Genomic DNA, 23,590 nt, shown 5'->3' on the forward strand with positions numbered 1-23,590 from the left:
TATTTCTGATCGCACTCGTGTAAACTCTATTTAAGGATGTGTGCACTGTTTGTTAGTGACGAAAGACTGGTGGCAGTATTTACTACGGACATGAAGAACTATATTCGCCAGTTTTCTTAACAAGTTTAATTCAGCGATTTTAACTTTGATTTCAACAGTGATTGGCGAAGCACAGTAAAAATTTAATTAATTTGAAAGTCTAATATCTTGGATATGGGGTAACCCATATCTAACGGGTATTCTTGTTTAATTCATTATTTGTTATAATCGTAATATTGGGTTTTATTTATGTGTGTGCCCCCTGAGGGCCCTTGATTAGTGAATTAGCATAATATAATATAAACTGTTAAGTAGTTTTAATTACTCATTGTTGATTCGTTTTCGTGATTACGTGTTATACAATATGAATGTTGCAATTGTAGAGAGGAACATGTATCCTACAGCTAGGGGCGTGTGTTTTATTTTTCCTCTGTCAGAGGTCTAGCTGTATTTAAAATTAACACTATCCATCCATGGTTGAAACAAGTCCGTAACTTAGATTACGCCCTCTCGTAAAAAGTTAAAACTTCCACTGTGGAATTTTTCCCACACTCCAGTGAACCCGTAAAGCTGAATAGACGCAAGTTGTTTTTCCACTCGGATCCCAGCAGAAATGGCTACTGTCATCATAGCGATTGACGAGAGTAAATTTGCAGAAAATGCCTTCAAATGTAAGTAATGTTTCGTAACACTTTTTCTTCATATTTCAAATTAATTCTATTGCTGTCAAAAGCGTTTCTGTTGATTGATGTAGGGGCAGTGAGGGGGCAGTCTTGCATGACGTGTAAAACGTTTAAATTACCGGACCGCAACAAGACCAGCTTACACTTGCAACCTGTCGACCAGATTTATCTTAATTTCGAAATGAATTAGTCTCAGAATTGATTATTGATGAATATTTGAAAACTTTCATCAAAATCAAAAACTCTCATCCGTCAGATATTTTATGGTTTTCAGTATTTAATCGTTTAAAAGTTAATGTACATTGTACATATATCAGCTTGAATTTTTATTTAAAAGGCAAAGTATTTTGAGTGCAATTCTAAGGGTTTCTAGAATAATCTGGACATTTTTAGAGAGTTTCTATTAATTGTGATATTGATTTGTGCAGCGGGACATCGAATCACAATATCAGAATTGCCACAGATGTTGTAAATAAAATGAGCAATTCTTATTCATAGAACTGTCTTTCTCTAGATAAGTTTAATATGTATATGTTAATTACTGTGCGTCTAAGGACAAATACTATATAGTGACGCAGGACATGTTATACCTAAATGAAATGTATCTTTCCAAGAATATCTTAGTTGTTGTTCCTTATGATTTCGTCATTTGGTTTGAGTGTTCGAACTAGTCCTCACATAGAATCCCCATTTTGACAGACAATGCCCGTAGATTTTAAAATAAATCGTCATTTGATACTACATGTTCTATGATTGAACATATACTCCTGCAGGCATGTTCACGAAACTTTCCTAAGATATGACCTTAGTGTATTCCTAAGATATGACATTATTGGAAAAAGTTAAGAACATTCTAGTATCAACTTAGGACACGTCTTAAGATGTAGCTCGACGGTAACTTAGGATCATCTTATAAGTTAAAATATCCTAACCTACTAAATAATTCTTATTTTTCACATTTATTCGTACAGATCGAATTCGAGAGATTTGTGCAGGGTAGCTGCAGATCTGTAGCTCTCTGGTTGAAAAAATTCGGATAGACAAACCAGAGATTGTCTATCCGATTTTTTTCAACCAGAGAGCTACAGATCTGCAGCTATATGCAGGGATAAATCTAGCTGCAGATCTGTAGCTCTCTGGTTGAAAAAATTCGGATAGACAAACCAGAGAGCCATCCTTCGCCTTGGAATGTCATCGTTTTAAAAAAACTCGCCTTATGACAGCCATGTTTACCTAGTAGCGAGATCTCGGGTGCTTCGATTTACCCAAATGGACCCAAATTATGAGGATTTTATTATAATTGTTTTCCGCTTGAATTTGGGTCCATTTGGGTCCATTTGGGTAAATCGAAGCACCCGAGATCTCGCTACTAGGTAAACATGGCTGTCATAAGGCGAGTTTTTTTAAAACGATGACATTCCAAGGCGAAGGATGGCCGTTGTGAACCATTGAAAGGAAAACAAAGTTAGCAGAGTTAGGGTAAACTATATGTTTAATTAATAAATCCATTTTTTTGGGCGGTTGAATGCTTTTAAAGTCGGATATAATTCCCGAAGCGAGCGACACAAAAACGGCGGCGTAAATCGGAGGTTTTTACAACGCTTGGAACTGTAGCTCTCTGGTTTGTCTATCCGAATTTTTTCAACCAGAGAGCTACAGATCTGCAGCTAGGATAAATCATAAAAATTGAGCGTTTTGGTATTTAACACGATATGCCTAAACCAGTAATTTTAATGTATACATATTTAAAAATATACATTTATACTTAAATACATGTATATATCAGTAACAAATTGCAAGAACAATTTTTTTTTTTAAATTCAAATAACTGCTATTTTGTGTGAAGAAAATGTACCAGGGCAGAATTGGCTTACAAGCAAATAATTATAATTATTTGAACAACACGTATGCGTTCTTTGGGTGTTGTAATGAGTTCTTTTTGGATTTTGTCAGCTGAATGAACAATAAGATTTTGTAAAGAAAATAAACAAGTTTAATTTGAAAAAAAAAATTAATAAACAAAACAAATCATTATTCTCACTCCCCCTTTCACACCACTCTCATTCGAACAAAACAAAAAAAAAAAAGAATAATAATTCAATTAAACAAATGAACAAATATCTGATACTATCCTACTAAATTCAAGATTAAATCACACTGTATCAGATATAAAATGGAAGTAAACTACAAAATGTTGTTTAGAAGTTATTTCAACCAATAAAACTCTTGTTGAAAAATTTACTCAAAAAAATATTAAAGTTCAATAATTCAAAATACCGTGAATTTACAATTACTTTAAATTTCAGCTCAAAAGCATGTATATGAAAATAAGCCTGTAATAACAGTCGCTTTTTAACACTTAAAACCTCTCTGAAAATGAACTCAAGGTCACTATGCACTCGAGACGCTCCTGCCCTCGTCAAATTTCCTGTTCCTCTTGTCGCTATCCTAACCGAAAGCCCCGGACTCGCAGTTCTCTCGCTTCCAGTCTACGACACTGCCCAGATAGAAAGCCACGCCCCACTCAGCATAGAATGCGTCCCCGACCTTCGTCAATTGTCCCCACGACCTTCCATAGGAAAATTTCCGTCTAGCACACCAGTCTGTATTTCAGGTAATTGTATCAAACACCCTTACGCACTGAAAAAAACATACTGTGACTAATAAAGTCCCGATAAACATACAAACATACTACCAATTACACTAAGAACTAAATTACCAGCGAAATGTACAAAATGACAACAAAACAACCTTACCGGCTAGGAAAACATGTGCCCGCCTAACAGAATCCAAAATTTCAATGGCTACCCTTTTCTTCTTAGTATTAAGCTAACTTGAGATATTCACCATATCTTGAAACAGGAGCTGCAAAACGTGGCACCCGGCTGATGTCGTTACCGGACCCTCTATTGACCACTACACCCAAACCGGTCACTTTAAATACTCGACCTAAAAATAGCACACTCACCCGACACTCGTCACTCACATACGGTAACCCATTCATAACAAAATTAAAGAGGAACACAAATATAAACACCAGTATATACAATACTGAATCAACTTTATTACATACGCCCCCATTTATTTACCAATGTCCATTGTAAATAAATAACAGATAAAGTTGACAAGATTTATGTCGACCGCGACAAGAGATCTGCCATCTTGTTGTTTGCCCCAGGGATATGCTTAACAGTAAACCTATATTCCTGCAATACCAAACTCCATCGTAAGAGTCTTGGATTCTGTGATTTCATTGTCTTAAGCCACTGTAACGCACGATGGTCTGTCTCTATGATAAATTCTCTCCCATACAGATACTTTTGCAGACGCTGCACCGCCCACACAATTGCGTAGCACTCTTTCTCAACCGTAGCGAAGTTCTGCTCTCTAGGTAGGAGCTTTTTACTGAGATAGACTAACGGATGATACTCACCACTTTTTTCCTGCAATAATAACGCCCCCAGACCTCTGTCACTTGCGTCTGTCTGTAACGTAAATGTTAATGCAAAATCCGGATTCCATAGAACCGGGGCACTAACTAAGTCTGACTTCAATTGTCTAAATGATCTATCATGTTCATCTGTCCACACAATCTTATTCGGGCTTGACTTTTTAGTGAGATCTGACAAACTAGCTGACTTTTCAGAAAAATTTTCTATAAACTTTCTGTAGAAATATATAGAGCCCAGAAATGATCTTACCTCCTTTTTCTTCGTGGGAACAGGGATATTCAAAATAGCCTGTACTTTGTCTGAGGTTGGTTTTACCTGACCATTTCCGACTAAATGACCTAGAAATTCCAATTCTCTAGCCGCAAACTCACATTTCTTTGGATTTGCTGTAAGACCTGCGTTCTGAATAGATGTAAGAACTGCTTTTACATGACCCACATGACTGTTCCAGTCTTTACTGAAAATGATAATGTCATCAATAAAAGCATCTGAATACTCTTCATGACCCATTAAGATCTTTCTTACCAATCTGTTGAAAGTAGCTGCTGAATTCATCATACCAAATGGCATCACAGTAAACTGATAATGGCCAAATGGTGTGATGAACGCACTCTTTTCCTTTGCTTCATTGTCCAGTAAAATTTGCCAGTATCCTTTAGTGAGATCTAACTTACTAAGATACTTAGCTTCTCCCAATCTGTCAATGATTTCCTCTATCTGCGCATTAGGCTCTGGATCAAATTGAGTTACAGCGTTTAGTCTACGGTAATCTACACAAAACCTAATAGATTGGTCTTTCTTGGGAATGATTACCACAGGTGAGGCATATGGACTTACCGACTGCTCTACTATACCTGCCTCCAACATTACTGATAACTCTCTTTTGACCTCATCCCTCAATGCATGTGGTATCTGATAAGGTTTCTGAAAAACTGGTATTTCACTTGTAGTTACCACACGATGTTTCAACAGACTAGTTCGACCTGGAACATTGGACAAAACAGAACTAAATTGATCCAAGCAATCTTGTAACTCACCTTTTTGATTCTGCGTCAGCCTTTGAGAAATTGTTACATCGTTAACCGTATCTCTAACATGCAAAAGCGGATTCCCGATCCACTCATCATCATCATCTGAAGAGTCTGCGTGACAGACCGCAGTCATTACTTTCTCATCACTTACAACGTTGTCATCATCCCTCTCTATCCACCGTTTCAACATGTTGATGTGGTACACCTTTCTGACACCGTTATCATACTGAACCCTATAATCGACTGGACTTACTTTCTCTGTAACAGACACTGGTCCCTTCCACTGAGCTAATAACTTCTTTGTACTTGTAGGTAATAAAACCAGTACCTTGTCACCAACTTCAAAAGATCGATGCCTTGCTTTCCGATCGTAGTATCTTTTCTGTTCAATTTTACTTACTTCTTCATTCTCTGACACAATGTCCGCCATCTTTGCCAGCTTTTCCCTGGTTTCAAGAATATAACTCAGTACTGATGGCTGTAATTGACTATCCGCCTCATCTTCCTCCAAACTCTCTCTAAGTATTCCTAGAGGACCTCTCACATACCTTCCGTAAAGTAGTTCAAAAGGAGAAAATCCAGTTGTCTCTTGGGGAACCTCTCTGTATGCGAACAACAAATAAGGTAACAATTTGTCCCACTTACCTGGTTCGTCTTGAGCATAAATCTGAAGCATTCTCTTTAGCGTTCCATTGAACCTTTCAACGAGACCGTTGGCTTGTGGATGGTACGGAGTTGTGTTGAGTTTGCGTATGCTTAACAATTTACAAAGCTCTGTAATTAATGAGGACATAAAGTTGGTACCTTGGTCAGATAGTATCTCTTTGGGAACACCAAGTCTCGTAAAAACTTCCATCATAGCTTCCGCTACAACTTCTGCGTCTTGACTTCTGAGGGGTATTTTTTTTTTTTTTTTTTTTTTTTAATTTTTTTATTTTTGTTTACACATAAATCCACATACACACATATTTCAGACATATTTCATACATTTCAAGATTCTACATATTGTAATAACTTATTAATCTAAAGAAAAACATATTAGCCGTGTAGTGTAAAAACGTGTTTTTTTGAAAAAAAAAAAAAATAAATAAATAGATGATAGCAGTAAATGAAAAGAGAAAAAGGGAGATACAGAAGAAGATACAAAAATACAAAAGAAAAAAAGGGGGGGGGGGTACATTATCAATATATTTGTTCAAGTCAATATAATTTTAAAAAAAGAAAGAAATAGTTTAAGCAATCACAGATGTCCTAAAACTTGTTATAATTTCTCACAAATTGTTTGCCAGTGGTTTTCATAATCTGAGTATCTACAGTTTTTCAATAGCATATATTTTTCAAGCAGAATCCTGTTTTTTATTATTTGTTTTACTAATTCAAAACTTAGATGAGGGTTTTTGTTATATTTGGTAGCAAAAATATACCATTTAATAACCATCAATATTAAATTATACATTTTATAGATGCTTTGTTTTAGAAATTTACCAAATAAAACAGATTTCCTATCAAAAACTATGCAAATATCAAATTGATTTAAAAACCATTCCTCAATATTACACCATAGTTCTTTTACATAGAAACATTCATAAAACAGATGATCAATTGTTTCAATATTTGTTTTACAGAAGCTACATAAGGGAGAATCAATTAATTTCAACTTGTGCAGATAATAATTTGTAGGTATAATTCTATGTAAAATTTGATATTGAAGCCAGTTGAGTTTACTTTCTTGGACCGCTTTAAAACAGAGACAGTAGATTCTATTCCATTCTAAATCGGTGAAATTTTCTCCAAGATCTCTCCATCTAATTGATGATGTTATCGGTTCTTTTTTATTTTCAATTAAAATGTTATACATTTCCTTACATCCTTTTGTATTCCTATAAAAAAGATAAATAGAGTTTGGAATTTTAGGTCCATGTTCTTTGCTCATATCTGTATTATCTATGTGTTTTTTTACAGCTTTTTTTAGACCTGCATATTCAATAAAATTTGTATTCACTTTCATGTTATTTAGTATTTCTAAGCTAAGAAAATTCCCATTACAGTCAAACAAATCACTAGTTAGTGTAAACCCTACTCTAAAATATTTTTTTAAAAATACTGAGGAATTTCCTATCAGAATGTTTGGGTTGTCCCATAGAAGTTCATTATTAAATTGTTTTTCAGTTTGTTTACTTGTTGATTTTATTACTTTTGCCCAGCTAAGTAACACTTCTTTCCAAAATAGATTTGGTATTTTTCTAATCATTTCAAAAGTAAAATCTAATCCTCTTTTCCATAAATCTGATATTTCAATTTCTAAGGTTGTTTCTAAAAGTTTTACCCATTTTGCATTAGAATTAATTAATCTTTTTATCCAGCTGGATTTAAGGGCAATGATAAATGCTGGGTAATCAATCATTTTTAGCCCTCCATATTTATAATCTTGTATTACAGTATTTTTCTTTATTTTATGCATGTTGCATCCCCATAGAAAGTGGTACAAATCGTTTTCCAATTTGTTTATCAAGTTTGTATCTGGATTGGGTATACTTAATATTAAGTGATTTAATTTTGGTATAATTAATGATTTTATTATTTTAAGTCTCCCTATCGGTGTTAGCTTTCTATGTTTCCATTGATTCATTATTTTATTGATTTCTGATAATTTAGGAGAATAGTTTAGCTCGGACATTTCTTCAAGGTTAATTGAAAATTTAATTCCGAGAAGGTCAAATGCTGTGCAGTTCCAGTCTAGCTTCCATCGAGTATGGTGAAAAACATCTTTAGAAAATTTTTTGCTACCTATCCATACCATTTTTGTTTTTTGGAAATTAATTTTAAGACCAGATATATTTTCAAAGAAGTCTAATTCTCTTAGAATGCCATCAAGTGTTAGGGGAGAGCCATCAGAAATAAGGGATGTATCGTCTGCATATTGGGACAGCTTATATTCTACATTTCCAATTTTAATACCTGTTATGTCTTTATTATTTCGAATTATTATTCCAAGAATTTCTGCACATAGGAGAAAGAGATAGGGCGATATAGGGTCTCCTTGTCTGCAACCTCTTTGAGGGTATATGTAATCTGAGCTGAGCCCATTCTGTAAAACACATGACTTTATTCCTTTATAAAATGTATTAATCCATTTTTTGAGCTTATTACCAAAGTTGAAAAAATCTAATGTTTGATTGATAAATTCCCAGGAAATTGTGTCAAAAGCCTTTTCAAAATCTATTAGCATAAGCAGTCCAGGAATTTGTTTATAATCTGTATATTGTATAATGTCATAGATTAGTCTTATATTTTCTCCAATAAATCTTCCTTTAATGAACCCGGTTTGGTCTGTATTTATTAGTTTATCTAAGTGTACTTTAATACGTTCTGCTATACATCCTGATGCTATTTTATAGACAACATTTAAAAGGGTAATAGGGCGCCAATTTTTCAGATACTGTTTAGGTTTTCCTGCTTTTGGTATACAAGTAATTATACCAAGTTTATTATGGTCTGAGAATTGACCTATTTCATAAGAATTATTAATAGCTCTAGTCACAAAAACACCAATGTCTTTCCAAAAAAACTAAAAGAATTCACAGGTGAAACCATCTGGGCCGGGACTTTTGTCATTCTTCATTTTTTTCAGAAAATTATAGACTTCAGTATTATTTATTGGTCCCTCTAAACTATTAGATTCTTCTTTTGTTAACTTTGTTACATTAAATTTGTTTAATTTTAATCGGAAATCCTCTGTATAAATAGTCTCTCTTTTTCTATAAAGATTTTCATAAAACATTTTTATTTCATTTAGAATTTTGAATTGGTCGGTAATAATTGACCCGTCATCTTTTTGTATTCTTGGAATTTGTTTGCTAATATAGTTTCTCGACTCTAGACTCAAAAAATACTTGGTGGGTTTTTCTCCTTCTTCAATCCATTTAGCTTTGGATCTTATACATTGTCCTTTTAATATATTACTCCTAATTTGCTCTAATTCATTCTGTTTCTCATTAAGTTCGGCAATTGTGTTTTGGGTTAAGTTTTGCTCAATTTCAGTTATTTCTTTTTCCAGTTTTAATTTTCTTTGATTTTGTTTTTTCTTTTTGTAACTAGCATAAGAAATTGTTTTGCCCCTAATTTCCATAAGTAATGTGTCAAGAAATAATTGATCATTAATTGTAAGGCAGAGATCTTCATTTCTAATTGTACTGATACTTTCTTTATTATATACATGGCATGAGTATTGACATATTATGTTGTTTAGTAATTTTTTAATGATATTGATGTAGTCTTTATCGGTTAGGAGTGAATTATTAAATTTCCAAAAACCTTTCCCTTTTATAAATTCATTTAATTTGCATTGGAATAAGACTGGGGAATGATCAGAACGATAACTGTTTTCATGTTTAATACATGGTGACATAGTTTGTAATGATTCCGAAATTAGGAAGAAGTCAAGCCTAGCCTGCTTAATAGGGTTTTTTTTCCTCCAAGTGTATCTTTTCAAAAAAGGACATTGTTCTCGGAAGACATCTTTAAGGTTGAATGTGTCAATTAGCTTTAACACTTCAGTTCTGGCTTTAGGGTTATTAAGATTTTTATAATTCATAGAATCAAGATCTTTATCTAATATAAGATTGAAATCCCCTCCTAAAATAATGTGCTGTGAGGTATAGATGTCTTCAATTTTGCTTTTCAATTCTGAATAGAATTGTGGTCTGTCATTGTTGGGACCGTATATATTTATAAGTATGAATGGAATATCTTCAATTTCTACATCTAGAATCAAGTAGTTTCCCGAATCATCTTGAATTACATTTAAGGACTTAAATTCACAATTATTATTCACCAGAGTAGCAACTCCTCTAGCATTTGATTTAAAGGAACTAAAAAATACTTCATACCCCCATTGTGTTTTAATTATATTTTCATCTTCTTTTGTAAAATGGGTATCTTGTAACATGTAAATATTACAGTTCTTTGATTTAAGATTGTTAAAAACATCCTTTCGCTTATTTTTATCCCCCAGGCCTTGACAATTTAATGTAAGAACTTTAAGAAGGTTTTCCTTTGTTTTTTCATCCATGATAAGTAAAAAGTGATGCAGATAAACAGTGTACCCCAAAAAATAAGAAAGCAGAAAGCCAAACTTTTCTTATAAAAGATGTAGAAAAAAATGAGGGAATTGATGCATGCCAAAAAAGAAGCATGGAAAAATAAGGTTCTGAATTTGCGAGAGCAGAATATACCAAAAATAATATGTTGCTCTAAATGGAAAAAAAATAGTTTATCATTACAAGTTTCATATTTTCCGATCGTGATGAAGGAGTCATCCATAGTCTTAACCATTGTATAAAAGATATTGAGATGCGTTTTCGGGGCAGTTGACTCATAGATATCGACGACTAAAAAATCAAAATACATGTGTCTTAAACTGCAACAAAACAGAAACTTGAGAAAGGGATAATGAGTCACTTAAAGAGAAAAAAATGTGACATAATAGACTATAAAATCTGCTTCACCCTGTGTTATGTGGATAAATAATCTTTCCGTTGTTTAGTAAGAAAAAAAAGATAAACAACAAAAGAAAAAAAAAAAGTAACCGTTAAACTTACATACATGTACATGTGGGAAAAAACATTCCAACTCATAGTCGGAAGGTAACATGGTAAAATAAAAGGTAAAACCGGATCCGTATTCATGCGTTCCGGTTGGATAAACTTTTACAGAAAAATGGCTGAAATTTTAAGTTAAAAATCTTGACTAACGGGTATCCATTAACCGAACGAGTTTTCAACCATAATCAATTACATGTTTTTGGGGGTTTTTTTTTTAACAAAAACCATTGTATAATGATAGACATGCAAGTTTACAAAAAGAAGGGGAAAAAGAGAATATATATAGTAATGATAATACGTTACATATATACAAGGTTTTTTTTATGAAAAACAAATGGTAATTTATACCATGATTACCTTTAAAAGATAAGGCATAATTGTGGGGAACTCAGTGGGAAGTTCTAATACTAAAGTTTGAACTTGCATAGACAATAGTCACGAACGCACAATACTCGACTGGTGAGTTCACGAAATAACAGGTACCTGCATGTTCTTTACGGCACTCATACCTGCATCGTTAATGTGGGTGAATCTTCGAGGACCGATCTTACTACCGTACCAGCGCGAGACCACAACCAGCGTGTTAGTCACTTCGTTGTCAATCAGGGTTTTCAGTAGCGCTCGTCCCGCTCCAAATTCGCCATCATCATCAGAACCCTCATGAGTGGAACCGTCTGGGCTGGTAAATCGGTACGCATATATGTTATGACTCGCACTTGAAATGGTATTGATGCGCATCACTTCCACAATAGATTTCCTGACCTGCTTGAAAGACTCGACAGATACTGCATGGCCAATAAACCGGTTTCCATTGTCCTCGACAGACTTCCCAGGGTTTACCGTTATGTTGACCTCGTCGTCGGTAATGATCTCATCGGCAGTAGGTCGTGAACCGAGTTTATCTCTATAGACAGAGTTGCTCTGAGTGAATATGAGTTTCGTTCCATTCATCTTAGTTTCTATGCCTTTTTCAGTATATTTTTTCTGAACTTCAAAAAGTTGTTTCCTTTTCTCTCTTACTTCTTCTGGTTGCTGCTGTGCAAATCGGAATGGTGATTTCTTTGCTTTTAGCACCTTGACCCCACTCATTACCAGATCCTTGTGGTTTCGGTAGGCGAATTGAATGCAGACTGGTCTCGGATATTTCCTACGTTTGTCAAATTCACCCATACGAAACATTTTCGAGATCTGCAAGCGATCCGCCGTTTCTGGTTTCATTTCCATCTCTGTTATAAGAATGTTCCTGATAATGGCAGCAAGGTTTTCAGGTTCATTTGCTGTGCCTTTCTCTTCTATGCCATTAACAATTACATTGTTTTCCATATACTTTATCTTCAGATCTATTATTTGATCTCTTTGAACATTAACACAATACTCTAAGCGTATTACATAGTCGCGTAAGCGGCTCATCTCTCTCTCCATCTTTTTGTTTTTCTCCTGCAGTTCTGAAATTAGGTTCTCGGTCTCAACTGTCTGGTCTTGGACCTTCTCAAGCCTTTCAGTGATTCCATCTCTCGCTCTTATCTCCTGTGTGAGATCGTCTAAATGTTTACCTTGACCGTCTAAACGTAATAAAAAGTTAGCTAAAGTATTTTGTATACTTGCAATACCTTGCATGATATCCCTGCTCTGGGAGATTTCACCTTTGTCAGAGGTATCGAAGTTCTCCGTTTCTTTATCTACTTCTGTTAGTCTTGTGTTTCGCTTTTTGGATGCCATTGTGCAAAAACAGGTTCTGAGTATCGTTCACCGGTCCCCACAACTTTAAGACACGGAATGTTTTCTTCTTCACTTTTTTTACCAGAAATAAATATTCCAGTCCACAAAAAACACTTTTAACTGCTCACTATCACTGTAGCTGCGTATCACATAATTCTCTTAAATAGCTAGAGACACAGTTTTTTGGTATAATTCTTAAGCTCTCCGAAAAAAACGTCCGTCTACATCTCGAGCATGCGCAAACTTCTGAGGGGTATTGCTTCAGGATACTTAGTGGCGTAATCACACATCACTAAAATGTACTGATTACCTCGTTTCGTTTTTGGCAAAGGTCCAACCATGTCAATCGCCACACGCTGGAATGGATAATCAACTGAAGGAATTTTAACAAGAGGTACCTTACTTACCCTCGACTTTGACGTTCCTTTCTGACATTTTGGGCAAGATTGACAGTATTTTTTTGTATCCTCAAAAATACCTGGCCAAAAGAAATTCCTTAGAATTCTTTCCCTCGTCTTCTTAATCCCCATGTGACCTGCTAAAGGGATATCATGACTCAACGACAATATTTGCTTTCTAAACTTACTTGGTACAATTACTTGCTTTAGAACCTCGTCAGTAACTGTCGTAAATACTCTATACATCATTCTGTTTTCCTTCATGATATAACTTCTACCATTCTCCGTTCCTTCAGATACTTCTTTGTTTCTACACTGTTCCAAACTAGGATCCTTACCTTGTTCCTCTATCCACTCATTTCTGGAGACTATGTCGTGTACCACAGATCTATCCCCAATACCTTCATCTTTATCTTGTGATACCTTCTTTGCTGAAGCTCTAGTTTCCACTGCCTGACACAATTCATCATCCGGCTTAACAGGTCTTGTAGATCTCTCCACTGGAATATCTACCCTAGTAAAGTTACCAACAATCAAATCAGCAAATGGAGAGTTCATCACCAAAGCAACAACCTTACCTTTCACATAGGCGTGTCTACCTGTATCCAGACCTCTGGACATCTTTGTGAACTTCCGTTTGCCAGGGTAACATCACTTGTCACCCCTGTCTTGTCATCATCACTAACAAATCTGTCAGATACTAAAATCGCAGTGCACCCGGTATCTCTGAGTACTGATGCACTCTTACCGTTCACTGTACCTGTTTCGATTCTAAGTCCACTCTGACAAATAACTGACTCAATGACAGACTTCTTCTCATCTACTATAACCGGAAGCTCCACTGCCACTCCCTTTCTCGATATAGTAGGAGAATGAATCAAACCTGCTTTATCCTTACCAGTATATCCCTGAGATGGTTGACCTTTATCATTAAAGCCAGGACTAGAATTCTTGGGTACCTGTTTCCGTAGAGGACAGTTGTTCATAAAGTGACCTACTCTACGACACTGAAAACATTTTTTCTCTTCCCTGTTTTGACCGACCATAGGATTGTTATTGCTTTTAACACCATTACCTTGGTTTCTTACCTCTCTCTGCGGCACAGGTCCTTTGTTCATTACCTGGTTACCTTTATGTGCGTTCTGGTAAGCCTCTGCCAATTCTATCATCTCCTCTACAGACTTAGGTTGTCTCTCTTTCAACCATATCTGAAGATCTCTAGAAGAACTATTTGTAAGCTGTTCACGCATCAGAACATCTACCAGATTATCATGATTTTTGTTTACCTTTTCCATCTGACACCAATGGTCAAAATAATTGGTAGCTCGACTACTAAACTCCCTAAAAGTTTCACTGGAAAATTGCTTACACCCTCTGAACTTATCTCTGTACGTGCTAGCTGTAAGATTGTACCGCTTCAGAATAGCATTCTTTATGACATCGTAGTCATTTGCTTCAACTTCTCCTAACCGTGCATATGTATCTAACGCCTTACCTGTCAGTTGTGGTATCAGTCTGAGAGCCCACTCTGCTTTCTGCCACTTGTGAAGAGTTGCTAAACGCTCAAAAGATCTTAAGAAAACATCTATGTCTTCACCTTCAACATATTTTGGTAAAATAAACTTAACCTCGTGTTTCGCTTCTCTCTCTACCATTGCTACTGGATTAGTCTCCCGCTCTCTCATCTCTCTTTCTTGTAGTTCTAACTCTTTCATTCTCACCTCTAACCTTTTCTCTTCCAGATCTTTATCATGCAGACGTTTTCTCTCTTTTTCATCATTCTCCATTTTTATTCTCTGCATTTCTAACTCATCTTTCTCTTTCTCTCGTCTTGCCTGTCGTTCTTCCCGCTCCACTGCACACGCATGTTTCCACATCTCCATACAAGTAGACAAATCTTGACCCTCCTCTACAGCCTTCTTAACCCAACCAGGTAACGACATCGTACAACTCTAGACTACAAAACCAACAGACTATCAAAGACCGAGTTCTCTTTCAGGTGGGACTGAGCTGCAATAAACTTTAATAAGAAATTAAACAATTATTGAACTTTTCTTCAAAAATCAAAAAATGTTTCAATCACAACGGATATGAATTTCTCAATTCAAACAAACATGAAAAATTCAATACAAAAAAAAAATCACTCAGCCTAAATGACAAAATCCCACCGCTGCCACCATATGTAATGAGTTCTTTTTGGATTTTGTCAGCTGAATGAACAATAAGATTTTGTAAAGAAAATAAACAAGTTTAATTTGAAAAAAAAAATTAATAAACAAAACAAATCATTATTCTCACTCCCCCTTTCACACCACTCTCATTCGAACAAAACAAAAAAAAAAAAGAATAATAATTCAATTAAACAAATGAACAAATATCTGATACTATCCTACTAAATTCAAGATTAAATCACACTGTATCAGATATAAAATGGAAGTAAACTACAAAATGTTGTTTAGAAGTTATTTCAACCAATAAAACTCTTGTTGAAAAATTTACTCAAAAAAATATTAAAGTTCAATAATTCAAAATACCGTGAATTTACAATTACTTTAAATTTCAGCTCAGAAGCATGTATATGAAAATAAGCCTGTAATAACAGTCGCTTTTTAACACTTAAAACCTCTCTGAAAATGAACTCAAGGTCACTATGCACTCGAGACGCTCCTGCCCTCGTCAAATTTCCTGTCCCTCTTGTCGCTATCCTAACCGAAAGCCCCGGACTCGCAGGTCTCTCGCTTCCAGTCTACGACACTGCCCAGATAGAAAGCCACGCCCCACTCAGCATAGAATGCGTCCCCGACCTTCGTCAATTGTCCCCACGACCTTCCATAGGAAAATTTCCGTCTAGCACACCAGTCTGTATTTCAGGTAATTGTATCAAACACCCTTACGCACTGAAAAAAACATACTGTGACTAATAAAGTCCCGATAAACATACAAACATACTACCAATTACACTAAGAACTAAATTACCAGCGAAATGTACAAAATGACAACAAAACAACCTTACCGGCTAGGAAAACATGTGCCCGCCTAACAGAATCCAAAATTTCAATGGCTACCCTTTTCTCCTTAGTATTAAGCTAACTTGAGATATTCACCATATCTTGAAACAGGAGCTGCAAAACGTGGCACCCGGCTGATGTCGTTACCGGACCCTCTATTGACCACTACACCCAAACCGGTCACTTTAAATACTCGATCTAAAAATAGCACACTCACCCGACACTCGTCACTCACATACGGTAACCCATTCATAACAAAATTAAAGAGGAACACAAATATAAACACCAGTATATACAATACTGAATCAACTTTATTACAGGTGTGCATGAGAAATAACTTACAATATTGATTTACAAGTTCTCCTTGCAAATGCATTTAAGAATGAAGTGATACAAATTAAGAATGACCACACATGGCTTAAATAAAGCGTTCTAGATTTACTTAAAGCCAAGGATATTTGAATATTTAGAATTAAGAATTTGAGGTTTGTCAGATATGATATAGAACTGTAGTAAAGATTGCTTTATTTTATCGGTGTTAATTTTAAAATTAGTTAAGAAAAAAGCTTCATGACAGTCCTATCTTAATATCCCCAAAAGCCTGTTTTAAAGGGACATTGTCACGATTTTTGTCAAAAATTATTTTTTCGATTTTAATGTTTATAATGCTTCAGTGAGGCATTTTTAATAGGCAACCCCAATTTTAGTGACATTTGTTGAGTTATGAGCAAGTTACAGAGCTTACAATTCCTCGCTATGTAAACAAAACTTTTGTTTACATTTTGAATGTTGAAGTGAAAATTCCAGTTTTAGACGTAAAATGAATGTATTAATGGTTAGGAACTGTTTATTTATGTTTAAAATGAATAAGAATTTTGACAAATCATCTTGAAAAAGATTTTTTACTGGTATATTGAACCTATGTAAACAAAAACAGGGCACGAGCCTTGTTTACATGACGAAGAATTGTGAGCCCTGTATCTCGCTTAAAACTCATCGACGACCACCCAAATTTCATTTGATCATTAGAAATGCATTCAAAAAACATTGTAAATAATAAAAACAGGAAAGTAAAATTTGACCAAAATCGTGACCATGCCCCTTTAAGACGGTCTTAGGACAAGGTAAGTGATGTTTTAAAGTAGGACAAAGTTATAGCGGTTCCTAGATTTAGGAGAGCTTCGAGAAACAAACTTTAAAAAATGTGTCGTTTAAACATTTGTTTTACACCTTTTTTTATTACCGGTTTCAAAGATTTCTCAGTATGTTGGGAATGATGCAAAGGGTGTCTACAAAGACAACCTTTTATCGGCCGCCGTTGATCTCATTATATAATTTACATATACAGGTTAATTGATCTTTCCAGGTTACGTGGACAACCTGCACAAGCCTGACCACCGCGTGATCCTGCTGCACGTGATGGAGAATCTGATTAATGTCAAGGACATGAGTAAGTCACCATTCGTCACTGACCAGTGACCCTCACCTCTGACAGTGTCACAGTCACTCGGTCATATATACTGTAGTTGATACATATCATGGACCCAGTGAAGTAACATCTATACCCTTTAAACTACAATATATTTCAGTTATACATCAGGTTCAGTTTGGTTCCGGTGTTGGTCAATTTTTATGTGCTTGTCATATTTTGACATGTTTCAAGTGCGTATCAATATGTTCATGACTTATGTATAGCTCCGGAGTGTGTACATGTAGTTTATGTAGCTCCGGAATGTGTACATGTAGTTTATGTAGCTCCGGAGTGTCTACATGTAGTTTACATAGCTCCGGAATGTGTACATGTAGTTAATGTCGCTCCGGAGTGTGTACATGTAGTTTATGTAGCTCCTGCGCGAGTGTGTACATGTAGTTTACGTAGCTCCGGAGTGTGTACATGTAGTTTATGTAGCTCCGGAGTGTATACATGTAGTTTATGTAGCTCCGGAGTGTGTACATGTAGTTAATGTGTTGAATGCTCTATGTGTTAGTTTATCCATCGTTATTATTATTGGGAGGATTGCAGAAAAAACCCATTAATATGATGCATGTATGACGTACATGTACATTTTAATACTACATTTAGTATTTAGTAGTTTAGTGTTCTTGATAATCATTGAAGTTAATACCAGTCACGATTTTTTTTTATAACCTCAACCTATGCTTCAATGACTTCATGGTGAAACCTTTTCACATTTTAGTAAAGCAATTATTTTCTATCTTTAGGTCCGGGGCGTATTATTGAGCTCCAACGAGAGGCCCAGCAGAAAGCAGCGACCCTGAAGGAGAAGTTTAGTGCACTGGCCGCCAGCTCAGGGGTAAGACATGGGCGATAACTTAAAGGGACTTGGACACGATCTGAGATAAAAAAAAATATTTTTTTTTTTATGTTTGAAATGGTTTACTGGTGTATTATAAATGATTGACCAAAATATTGAATGTTAAAGGAAGTGAACATGAAAAAATTATCAAGGGCTCAAATTTGTCTGTTTGATGTGTATAATGATATCTGAAAACCGTTTAGACAGAGCTTTCCTCAGTAAAAAGATATACCACTTAGAATAACTAATTCTTGCAATCCATGAGCGCTGCCATATTGTTAAAATCATTACCTCCCTGCTGGGTTATCTCTAAGCATCTAAGAGAGGGCAGCACTGATGCTGCCGTCAGTGAGACACATTGCATTTTTACACACGTGTAGTAACAGGGATAAAATGCCATCATCAAAATGTGATTGGAAACTTGAAAGGAATGTAATGAGTTGTCATTTTAAACAGTGTTTATGGAGGAAGATTTTGGATCTCAGAATGATGCATTCCCACCAGCAGTTAATGTGACATGTAACTAGAATGGAATGTCCGTGGATCAGTGTTATTGTGACCTATTTTTTCTTGCACTCGGGAATTTCTTGTTTATGAGTTTGAAGATTATGTGTGCTACATAAATGAGCACACAAGGTGCATTGCACAGCATCCTGACTTTTAAAAAGTGTCTTAGTCCTGTTATTCTTCTGACAGCATAAACAGAACCGGCGTACATATCATCAAGATCTTATGTATAAAAAAAAACAAATCAGAAAAATTTCCAGGGCATTTAAATAAAAAGTAACGGTAAGAAACCCCACATGGAAAATGGAATTACAATTTTATATTAATTTAAATTGAAATCTAAAAACAGCATTTTATTTATGTAAACACTGACTGCCACATGCATATCCGTACAAACATCTGGAATGTGATGGTCTTATATTTCACAAATTAATTTATCTATATTCATTTTTTGTACAAATCATAAATAGTTATCTGAGGTTCATTTATAGAAATGTACTAAATCATTGTCTTCTCATGACAGTACACAAAATTTTTCTTCACATCAAGGCATAATTTTTCTCCTCAACTTTTATCAACTCTGTACATTAACACTGGCCTAGTTCCAACATTGACCCAGTCACCAGCAGCAATGTGGCTTATCTACGTCAGAGAACAGATGCATGCTGGGGAATAATGGATTACCTCCATAAACCTTTCACTGAGAGTGTTAAATTGATAAAATCTCTTAATAGAAATAAACAAATAGGTAACAGACCTCATTTTTAAGTTTCAAAAGGCTTTTATAATTTATTAAGCAACAATTATTTTTTTCATGTTCACTTCCTTTAAAGTCAAGTTACAAGCGAGATACAGAGGTAAGAATTGATTGTTATGTAAACAAAGCTCGAGTCTTAACGTTTTTTTTTTGCAAAAATTGTAATGTAGAGAATTACCATTTCTTAGACAAAATGACATGTAAAAACAATTTAAACTAATTCAATATCTTCATAAAAACTACTATCAACAAAAGAAAGATACATTTGATTGAAACCTACACCAATACAACATATATGTAAATATGACAATATTCGAAGTTTGTTTACAAAAGAAAGAATTTTAAACTCTGTATCTTGCTTATAACTTGATATTTGACTTTCAAGTTTTGGCATATCATTATAAACTTCTATATTTATCAGTATAAACATTGAAAATGGAAAAATAAAATTTGAAAAGTTTAAGTCAAATCGTGTCCAAGTCCCTTTAAATAGTAAGGAAGGGCGATTATCGCCGGAATCACCATAATTTATGAGAAAAGATGGGGAGATAATCTAAGGTTTAGGAAGGGGCGATATTACATGTAACGTAGGAATTAATTTAAACAATAAAATGCTTACTTTGGTGATTCATTCGGGATATGAAGGTAGCGACATTGCAGGAAAAATACGTAACCCGCGTTAGCGGGTTATTTTAATTTTTCTTTTTTATAAATTTTCAATACCAGTTTCACTATCTGATATTCGTTATAACTTATAAGTTTATTTATTTGGTCTAGGTACATGTATATATACGTATAACTTCATGGTCATCCCTTTGATTCTTAAGATTCAGGCTGAAGTGAGAATAGAGAAAGCAGAGAAGCCATCACACGGCATCGTGGATATAGCTAACAAGGAGAACGCAAGATTCATTGTGACCGGAAGTAGAGGAATGGGTGTAATAAGAAGAACCATTCTCGGTAGTGTCAGCGATTTCATTCTCCATCACGCCAATTGCCCTGTGTTCGTGTACAAGATGCAGTGAAACGCACAACTGACGCCGACAATCCATAAAAAACTATATTACATAAAAAAGTATTACTCGAGGGATGTTGTGAAAAAATGACTTAGATGATATATTCATGTTATACTTTGCTCAATGGTTTCAATCTGAACACTCTCTGTATTTCTCATTATATGTGATGCGTTTAAGAAAACACAAGAGTGTTTACAATTGGACCTGGCTCTCTTGTATATTAGAATAGAAATTATTTGTTTTATATAATAATAGTAGATCATAATACTCAGCTAATATTACTTTTTCCATTTTATTTTATTTTTCTTATTTACATTTTTGTTTTAAGAAATTGTGCCCTTGGTATGCATTTTACATGTTAACACTTTTCTACGGAAATATATTTTTATGCAATTGAATTTTTAAAAAAAAATGTTCGTCATCAGAAAATTTTATCGAAACTATGATGTTTGTAAACCTAAAGTGTATGTAACTGACTAGCCAAATGGAAATGATGATTTAATAACTGACCACTAAACTGCATTGTTTTTTATTCTATCATGATAATAAATTTCACACAAAATTTGTATAAAAGGCTACAGTGGTAACAACGTTATTGTTGACAAGCCAATCGTGTTAAATAGTTCGTGTAACGTGGGTGATCGTTCGTGTAACGTGCGGAATCGTGCGTGTATCAGGAAAAATAGTTTGCGTTTTTTATCGTGCGTGATCGTGCGGTTTTTTCGTTTTGTAACTTTTTTTTACGGAACGTCAGGATTTATTCTTAAAACAACGACAAGTAGTTTTTGTAAAACAGTGTGAATTTTTAAACTTTTTTCCATAGAAGAACATAAACAGTTGTTAACATTCAATGAAAGCAGTCAAGCTTACCCACTCCCCGTTTTAAACTAAACGATTATCCCCAACGTTTTTCTTTCAAATGAAAATACGATACGCATTCCTATCTGAATATTTGTTTGAAATAATTTTTTTATAGATGCTTTAAAATTCAGAAAAAGTTATGTACTGTACATAATGAAAATATTCAATGTGGTAAATCGAATTTCTATGGAACAAGGTGACAAATTTACCTCTACCCCGCATAATCAAATCGTACGTAAGGGAACTGGATTACATAAACAGTCAACCTGTATGTAAATAATTTTGTATAGTTAATGCATTATCTTCATTTCATTTACACTTAAGTTATAATTCGTTATGGAGACAAAAAAAATTAATTTGTGTTTGAATCATATATTTTTTTTGTATGGATGTTTAAATTGTTTACTCGTAAGATATAAAACAGTGCATTGCTACTGTACATGCCGCTTTTTAATAAAACACAAACATAAAGCAATACAAATTAAAGCAATACGTTTTCTTAATTCTAATCTTAAAAATTAATTTTGATTTTGCGTGTTTAATGGTGTAGAATCGTTCGGTTGCGTGTTTTATCGTTTTTGTTCGTGTATCGTGAAAATTCAGTAAGTTAGTGATCGTCCTTGTATCGTGCGTGATCGTTCGTGTATCGTGCGTGATCGTTCGTGTATCAGAAACGTGCGTGTCGTTTGTCAACAATAACGTTGCTACCACTGTAACTCACCATATATTTCGTCTAGAATTTCATAAACTCTGAAAACTTGGCCGGTTTTGCTGTTTACCATACCAAGTTCTTTATATATTTTTACAATGTACGTCAGTTATGCAATAAATTAACTGTCTATTTCATTCGGAATCAAGTAGAACTTGCATCTACACAATGCTATATGTATATTATATACTCTTCTTGGTATGATTAATATAATTCGCTCTGTCAAGCCTGGAACTTTGAGTTTGCCATGTACATGATCATGTTGGCAGTTCTAAAATTCATATAACAAGGCAACATTCTACCAGTATTACTTGACTTGGACTGCTTCTTATGTTTTTGTACAGGGTATAAATGTACTGTAAGTGTTTGGTGAGTTCTGAATTATTTTAAAATACTCCTTGTTAATCATTTAGCAGTATTTAATCTAATAAACATACTTTACCTTATATCTCTTTTAATACTGTTGATATTATCCCCTTTATCCTCAATCAACACTTCCACAGATCTTAAAGAAGTTAACGAAAATTTACGTTCAAAACTATACTTTTTTCAGGAATTTTAAACATGAAAACTTCAATCGTATAAACACAGGCCTAGGGGTACAAGCCCCCGTGATATCCAACTTTTGATCGATCCTTAAAGGTAATACTACATGTAGTATTTTCCACAGTGTCTAGTTAGTAGTTCCGACCATGCTTATACATGCATTTTTACCATAATCGCGGACAATACAGGTATATATTGTACGTTTACTTAAGAAATAAAGTATCATTTTTAAAGCAATATGAACTGTATTTTTTAGAATTTTATTTTGCTGCAAAAACCTGCTAGTGTGATAAGTGTGCCTGTAACTTAAACTTTTATGATAAATAAAATTTGAAAAAATCATTAATTTTTGTCAGAAAAAAGATAAGGAATAGCAGATCAATTTTTGAACAGGACGACAATAATGCAATTTGGCTCCAATAAAGGCTTCTCAATGGCTTTTCCCACAAAAACAGAGCTGAAAGAAATTTTAAAACCATGATATTTTTTGTCATTTTAGTAGAAAAAAAACATTTTCTTTCAAAAAAAATTCAACATGAAAATTGCAGCTCATATTGCTTTATATGTACAATGATATATGAATACGGGTTGGTCACGTTATCAACCAGTATTTTCATCCAGATATACATCCAAAAATGATACCTTTGTTGAGTGTTATAAAATTAAATGTATTAAAGAAAATTACTTTGTATAAGATATCTACTTTCTCCTTAATCTATGCAAAACGGCTTAAAACGGCACAGAGAGGTTAATGGAGTTTCCAAACGAATGGATATAATGATCAATAGATTCTGTGTCCACTCTTGATCACAGGGAGGCGATTTTTGATTGGCCAAGTTAAGGTATCCGATGTACAATTGACCAAAAAATGATGTCTGGTAAGGTATATATTCTATGTACTCGTTTGATAGGTAAGGGTATGTAGTTTCCTTTGATTGTCGCA

At 34.5% G+C, this 23,590-nt stretch overlaps 1 protein-coding gene across 1 annotated transcript; it reads left to right on the top strand.

Moving 5' to 3' along the window:
- Window positions 1-555: 555 nt before the first annotated feature.
- On the top strand, window positions 556-20,932 carry LOC128161243 (universal stress protein YxiE-like). The gene is made up of 4 exons (XM_052824485.1): window positions 556-710; window positions 17,300-17,383; window positions 18,157-18,248; window positions 20,343-20,932. The coding sequence occupies exons 1-4, from the start codon at window positions 653-655 to the stop codon at window positions 20,538-20,540; spliced, it is 432 nt and encodes a 143-aa protein (XP_052680445.1). The 5' UTR covers window positions 556-652; the 3' UTR covers window positions 20,541-20,932.
- The last annotated feature ends 2,658 nt before the right edge of the window (window positions 20,933-23,590 follow it).

The sequence above is a fragment of the Crassostrea angulata genome, chromosome 8 (genome assembly GCF_025612915.1).
Source record: "Crassostrea angulata isolate pt1a10 chromosome 8, ASM2561291v2, whole genome shotgun sequence".
NCBI lineage: Eukaryota > Metazoa > Mollusca > Bivalvia > Ostreida > Ostreidae > Magallana > Magallana angulata.